Source organism: Talpa europaea (genome assembly GCF_964194135.1).
Source record: "Talpa europaea genome assembly, chromosome: 13".
In the NCBI taxonomy this organism is placed as follows: domain Eukaryota; kingdom Metazoa; phylum Chordata; class Mammalia; order Eulipotyphla; family Talpidae; genus Talpa; species Talpa europaea.
In genome coordinates this window covers 310,465-317,835 of record NC_140080.1, presented here as the reverse complement: position 1 = coordinate 317,835, position 7,371 = coordinate 310,465, and the positions used below count along the sequence as shown (strand labels likewise).

At 60.9% G+C, this 7,371-nt stretch overlaps 1 protein-coding gene across 1 annotated transcript in view; it reads right to left on the bottom strand.

Annotated features, from left to right (window-relative positions):
- Nucleotides 1–232: 232 nt before the first annotated feature.
- Nucleotides 233–7,371, bottom strand: part of TSPAN5 (tetraspanin 5) — a gene marked incomplete at both ends in the record, with an annotated part of 99,470 nt that continues 92,331 nt past the window's right edge. The window contains 5 exons of the mRNA XM_084252174.1: nucleotides 233–298; nucleotides 3,030–3,146; nucleotides 3,224–3,271; nucleotides 4,867–4,992; nucleotides 7,023–7,193. Coding sequence (XP_084108300.1) covers nucleotides 233–298; nucleotides 3,030–3,146; nucleotides 3,224–3,271; nucleotides 4,867–4,992; nucleotides 7,023–7,193 — 528 coding nt within the window. The remainder of the gene's footprint in view (nucleotides 299–3,029; nucleotides 3,147–3,223; nucleotides 3,272–4,866; nucleotides 4,993–7,022; nucleotides 7,194–7,371) is intronic.

Below are 7,371 nucleotides of genomic sequence, written 5' to 3'. Positions count from 1 at the left end.
CGGCTGCTAGGCGGGAGCGCGAGGGCAGCACAACCCTCCCGGCCGCCCTTTCCGGTGAGACTCGGGCTCGCAGGCGGCGACAGCGGAGAGTCTGGCGCAGCCGCCGCGGCTGCCGGTTTCTTCCAGGCGGTCGTCGGTGCGCGGCGCCCGGGCCGGCACAAGCGCTCAGCGGCGCTGCGGTCCACCGGGGCGGCGGGGCGGCCCTCGCCGCCGTGTCCTCGCGCCGCCGGCCCTACCAGCTGGCCCGCACGGCTTCTATGTCGCTCACCAGGTTCTGCGCCAGGCAGATCCCGAAGATCTGAGGGAGGAAGGACGAGAGCGTCACAGGGAGCGCCTCGCCTCACCCGGCTTCCCGGCCGCCTCCCGCCTCCCGCCGGCCTCACAGGTGGACGCGGCAGAGTCACTCCTCGCGGGGAGGCTCCGTCGGTCAGTCCCTCGGCCCAGGAGGCGCGACGCCCCGCGCTCTGACCCCAGCAGGTCTCGGGGCTCCCGGAAGCAGCCCTCCCCCTCGGGGACCCCCCCTGAGGGCTCCACGGCCGGTCCTGGGCCCTCCCCAGCTCTGGGCAACCCCGGGGCGCGGATCCTCGCAGCAAAATGTTGCCAAGGGCCGCCCGCGAAGTGCCCCGGCCGCAGGAGCCGCTGGGCAGCGCGGCCGCACAGCCCGCACAGCCCGGACCCGCCGTCCCCGGGGCGCCGCCGCGGCGTGTGGGGAGGGCTGTGGCCAGGCCACGGCGGGAAGAGCTGCGCGCTCCTGCGTGAGGCACCTGCGCTTCATTCTCTGCGGAACCGCCGCGGCTTCCAGAGAGGCGCGTCCGTGCACCCGCCCCGGGCAGGGTCCCCGAGCCTGCACCCCGCGGCTCCTGGCGCCGCCACCTCAGGGCGTCTGCTGGCTGCCGAGCCACGGCTCCGACGCCTGACAGTGCTGGGCACCTTTTCAAGCGCTTATTAGCCACCTAGGAAGGTTCTCTGGAGACAGAGCTACTCAGGTCTTTGCCCATCTTCAAATTTTTCCAGCACTTTTTTTGTTTTGATGAAGTCCAGCTAATCTACTTTTTCTTTAATTACTTGTGCTTCTGGCATCCTCTCTAGGAAAACACTGCCCAGTGCAAGAGCACGGAGACTGATGCCTGCACTTCCTTTTTTTTTTTTTTTAAAGGTTTATTTATTTATACAAGCACTGGGTACAGTCAGAAGCGCGGGAGGGTGAGAGAATTCGCCAGAGCCAGAGCGGGGAGCAGAGCAGGCAGAAGGACCGAAGGACACTGCTGAGGGGAGCAGCGGGCGGCAGGAGAGGTCTGCGCGCCATGTGGGGCTCTCGGGGAAGGGGGGGGCGCCGGGCTGCGGGCAGCTTCGCAATCCAGCGCTCAACTGCTGTGCCACCAGGGGAGGCCTGATACCTGCACTTTCTTCTGTGAGCTTTACAGCTTTCACTCTTACTTTCAGGCGGTTCAGAGCCACCTGTCAAAAAAACCCTTTTCCTATTGACTGGGCTTGGGCTCCTTGTCAGAAAAAATAATAATAAGATCTGGATCAAGAAGATGTGCTCTAGGGCCTCCCGGGTGGCACAGCAGTTGAGCGCTGGGTTGCAAAGCTGCCCGCAGCTTCTGCAGCACCAGTTCAATCCCTGGCCACCGGAGGAGGGTCCCACATAGCGCGCAGACCCCTCCTGCCGCCCGCTGCTCCCCTCAGCAGTGTCCTTCGGTCCTTCTGCCTGCTCTGCTCCCCGCTCTGGCTCTGGTGAACTCTCTCACCCTCCTGCGCTCTGACTGTGCCCAGTGCTTGTATAAATAAATAAATCTTAAAAAAAAAAAAGATGTGGTCCATCTACACCATGGAATATTACTCAGCAATCAAAGATAAACTCATGCCATTTGCGGCAACATGGATGGAGCTGGAAGGGATCATGCTCAGCGAAATAAGCCAGAAAGACAAAGAAAAATAGTAGATGGTTTTGTTTATAGGAGGACTGTAGGGGACCCAAATAAGGGATCAGAAAAAAAAGTAATTATAATAAAGTAAAAATCAAAATCAACAGGCAACTATAAAGCAGAGACATTCTGCAGGGGCGGGAGGAGGGAGGTGGATCAAAACGGGTGGGGGGAGCACAAGGGACTATGGTGATGGCGCACGGGCGGATGGATGGTGGGAATTTCACAGCGACTATACCCGAGATGAGAAAGCGCACATTGCATAAAAACTAAAAATGATGTAAAAATGTATAAAATAATTAAAAAATTAAACCTAAAATATAACAATAAAATCAATGGACTTTAAATGTATATTTTCCCCTGGGATTTCAATTCCATTCTGTCTTTCGATATGTTCTACCTAATACTGGCACGTACCGTCCTGATTCCTGTGGCTTTGTGTAAGTCTTGCGCTGGGGAGTGTGAATTCTCAAACTCTATTCCCTTTCAGTTTGCTATTCTGGGGTCCTTGCATTTCCATCAGAATTTTAGGATCAGTTTGTTCATTTTTAAGAAAAACAAAAAATGTGCTTGGAATTTTGGTAGGGATCGCCCTGAGTCTGTGGGCCAGCTGGAAGAATATCGCCACCTTCACAACACGACGCCCGCAGCGCCGGACGCAGAGTGTCTCCATCACAGAGTGTCTCTTTGCTTTCAGTAACTGCTCCGTGTGCCGCCCTCAAGGATGCAGCTCCGTTATCGGGACACCCGGGAGGAAAAGCGGGCGCTCCCTTTGCTCACCACACTTTGTAAGTCATCTCAGAAAGGGGCCCGGGAGGACCTGGAATCCCAGGACACCTTCACCTTGCGGTGGGACTGACTCGAGCACCCGCTGCCCGTCACCCCTGCCACATGCAGTGCCGGCCCGGGACACGCTGGGCGGCTGCAGCTCAGAAGAGCAGCCCCTAAAATCAGAGCCTCTGTAAAATACACGGCAAATGGTTCAGGTCTGCTCCCCTGGCCTGCAGCGTGTCTCGCGACCATGGCATGGAGGCGACTGGGTGACGCTGCTGGCGGCAGGTTCCTGCGTCCCTGCCCCGCGGCGCGCGCAAGGACCCTCACCTGCAGCAGCGCGATGCCTATGAAAATACCGGCCACGATGGTCAGGTTGTCCTGCAGCCACTTCTCAAACTGGGGCACGCAGCCCTTCGTGTAGATCACGATCTGCTGGTCGACCTCCTTCACGGGGGAGAGGAGAGCACAGTCAGCACACGCACACGGCGCCCGGCCCTGGGCCCGCGGCGGGCGCCACTTACTGGTTTCTGCCTGGCGTCGTAGCCGCACTGCGTGTTGATGACATCCTCCTGGCGAGACACAACACAGAAGGGGGGCTCAGCGCCCGCAGACGGCAAGCCCGCGAGGGCGAGGCAGAAGACCCCCGTCCACGCCGGCCGTGCCGCTCCAGCCGCGCAGACACCCCCGGCGCGTGGAAATGAGCACCGCTGTGCTGCGCCCCCCGCGGCGGTGCTCGGAACCCAGCCTTGAACACGCCCTCTCTTCAAACCAGGAAAGCCGAGGCTCGGCCAACACCAGAAAGCCCTGCAAGTCGGGGGTGGGGAGACTCAGGGGTGGGGAGCCCTGGCGCCAGGCCGCCTCGGTTATGCACTTTTTGAGGGGTGTCTTTGTCTTTCTAATCTGTATACGTCTCTATTGCTTGAGTGGGCTGTCCAGGAAGGTGTTACTTTAATAATTAAAAACAAAACAATGCCAATAAAACCCCATCAGCAGACGCGGTGACCCCCCACGGGCCCTCAGCACACACGCGGTTCCACTGTCGGGGGCTCGATCTCCCGTCCCCTCCGCCAGGCCGGCAGCTGCGACTGGCTTAGTGACGGTGGGGTACGCCCACTCCGCCTGGAGCCCCCGAAGTGGAGGGGGCTGATGGCCGCAGGCAGCCTCCACGATTTCTCAGAGGGAAGCGAGGGCAGCACCGCGTGGGGGAGAGCGCAGTCTGCGGGATGGCCGCCGGTGTGGCCAGCCTCAGAGCAGGGAGCGCCGTCCTCACTGATTCTGTCTCCTTGAAATCGAGAGCCCAGCCCAGGGGGACCCTGATGGGCAGCCTGCAGGGAGGCTCCGCTTTCCCACCCCAGACCGCAGCCGTCTGAAAGAGCCCACGCCCCCTGCTCCCCCTGCGGGGAAGACAGCCCGCAGTCCTGCACCCGCCGGCCCTGCTCCACGGGTGGGGGTGCGCAGGCGGCCCGGGGATGGATGAGCCAGACGGGGCGCGTGAATCCCGAAGGGAGGAGCACAGAGGACCTCACACTCGTCCCTGGACCACTCAGTTCTGGTTTTTACTTAAAACAAGGGCACCGCATTACAAGTGCTTCTGTCGATATACCAGGTACATGATGTGACCCAAAATACAACTTAAAACGTGGTGGAAAGGAGTGGCTTATGGGCAGGTGTGATGGTTCTTTCTTAAATCAAATACAAGCTGCAACTACTGTACTGATCATTCCCTGAGAGCCTGGGCAGTAGTCAGCCCTGTGCTACCCCTACTGAAGTAAGCCAGGAGAGGGGCTCCTAACCCCAGCCAGCACCGGGCTCCAGCCGCAGGCCCGGCCTCCCGTGAGAGGCAGCACGTGGTGCAGCAGCCAGGCCAGGGTGCTGCCCCCGTCCCCAGAGGGTCACTTCAGCTCCATGTGTGTCTGCTCTCCCACAAGAAGATGGTGGTGTCTCCCCCAGAAGGAACGTTCTGGACTTATAAGAGCCAAGGCCTGAAAACGTTTGGAATAGGCACCAGCCTATGCTGCTAAGTTCCTATCAGCCATCCTGACTCCTGCTGGGAAGGGCTGAGCACTACAGCAAAGGAGCTGCAGCTAGGAAGAGCTAGCAAGCCCAGGCCTCTGGAGACACAGGCGCCCGCTCCCCCACCGCCCGGCGCGCCAGGCTCACTTACTGCGGGGTCTTTAGTGCAGCAGGAGAAAGGCACGCCACATCGCTCTCGACTTGCATTGGAATCTGTGCAATTGAAGTAAATATTTAGGTTCCAATCATCAGCTCCAAAAGCCCCACAGCACTGCCACTAGAGCAAACAGGAGAGAATTAGAACCTCCAGGCTGGGAGGCAGCCCGGCGCCTGCGCCCGCCCCCACCCGCCGCGGCCGCAGCGCCAAGTGCGCCGTCACACACAGGCTTCAACCAGAGCAGCCCGGGCACCTCGCTGAGCGGGGCTGAGACTGTGCTGGCCTGAGACCGGACAACCACGGCCGGGGGGCTAGGCAGGGAGGGAGGAGGCACAGTCATAGGAACATTCTGGAAGGATTGGCAAGGACAGAACAGGGCAGCTGGAGGTGCGGGTGAAGATCAAGAGGCTGAAGTTTAAAACCTTTGATCTCTACACCTTGAGGGGCCCTGAGAGCCGCCTCGCTGCGGGGCGCAGGCTGGGGCCTGTGGGGGGCCTCCTCCATCGCCAGGGTCGGCACACCCGCTGCCCCGGCATTTTCAGAGGCTTTTTATCACATGTCTGTTTCCACTGAATGTTTGTAACAAGGGCATGGATTGTCATTTTCAGCTTTGAAATTGAATCATCCAATAAAATCATGAGAAACTAAGGTGTAAATTCATCGCCCCTTGAGGGGCCCAGGTGAGGGCTGCCCCCTCCCCGGCCCCGGCCTCGCTCCCCAGCTCTTCTCGGAGACAGTGAACATCCAGCCCTGACTAACTTCTAAGGCTTTCAGGACCAAGAGCTACTTCAAACCACTAAACTCCGTGATAGGGAAATAAAATGACACGAAGAGCAGCCCCGGAGAGCGCAGGCTGCACGTCAAGAGTGTGTGTGCACAGGCCCCTCGGCTGTCTGGTCCTCTGCGGCCTGACCGGCCGGCCCCTGGTGTGCTCAATAAGCGCAGGCAGCCACGGGGCTGGGCCACCACAGCGGCCAGGGCAGCCTCACGCTGCTGCATTGTGACCTCACAGCGGGGGCTGGGCCCCCTCAGCCAACTCCGCCCAGAATGCTGCCGCCACCAGACACCAGCATGGCCCAGCCCGGCCCAGGCAGGTCTCGCGGGCAGCTCCCTGCCCTCTCAAAGGGGACCCTGCCAACTCCCAAGACCGACCCCGCGAGACGCGCCGTCGGCACCTGGGCCTGCCTGCTGCCCCACACGGCGCCGCGGGCCTGCGCAGCTTGTGCCCATTCCGGCGCGTGAGCGACAGAGCGGCAGTGGTGGGACCTGAGACCCGAAGCTGCCATCACACCCCCACGGGCGAAGCAGGTACTGTGGTTTCCATTTCACTACTGGACCAACAGGCCACAGCCCATTAGCCCAAGGCCGTGGAGCGGCTCAGATTCTGGCACCAGCGCTGAGCCTGGGCCCGCGGGACCACTCAGCCTTCTGGGTGGGGGACCCTGCGCTCCCCTCCACGGCTGGGGCTCCGCGTGAGCCCAGGCTGGGCAGAGACCCTCGCTCGTGTCTCTCCCCCGCTAACTGCTTCCGGGCCCAGCACTTCCTCAACTTTGGGTTTTGGGTTTCTTTTTTTTTTAAAGATTTATGTATTTATGCTTACAAGAATTGGGGTACAGGCCAGAGGTGTGGGGTAGGCGGGTGAGAGGACTCCCCAGAGACAGAGCGGGGAGCAGAACAGGTGGATCCACTGCAACACACGGCTGAGGCAGCAGCGGGGAGACAGGGGAGGTCTGCCGCGCCGCGTGGGGAGCTCCCTGACGGGGGATGGAACTCGTGCTGCAGTGGCTGGGGACAGCTTGATAGTGCTGAGACGAAACGCTTGTGCCACCAGGGAGGCCCTCAACTTTGGCAGCCACGGGGCTGGGCCACCACAGCGGCCAGGGCAGCCGCACGCTGCTGCATTGTGACCTCACAGCGGGGCTGGGCCCCCTCACTGAGCCAGCCCCGCCCAGAATGCTGCCGCCACCAGACACCAGCTGTGTATCTGGAGGACGTCTCTTGGGAACTCGTGGACAACAGTGTGTCCATAAGCACAGTCGCGAGCTGTGGCGCACGGAGACCACCGCAGAGGGGCAGGGAAGGAGGAAGGGCGCGCCGCCCACGCGGGAGTTCAGTGGCGGGGGCGGGTGCTGGCAAGAAGGTGGACTTACATACTCCTGGGTGAAGTCGATGAGGTTCTGCAGGTCGATGTCGTCGCGGTAGGCGCGGATGTTGTTGTTGATGAAGAAGTACAGCTGGTCTTTGATCCAGTCTTTGAAGACGAACGCCAGGACCCCGGCCGTGAGCTCCAGGAAGAAGATGATTCCCAGGAACACAGAGAACTAGGAGGGAAGACCCGCGCCGAGCCGCCGTGAGGGCTCGTTGCGTCCCGCAGAGACGCCTCCTCCCGAGAGGCCGCCTTGCCCCGCGCGCGGCCGCGTGCACAGCAGGGGCTTTGCTGCGCCGCCCCAGGGCGCTCCCCCCTCCAAGGGTTTCATGAGGTCAGTCCATGACCGCGCT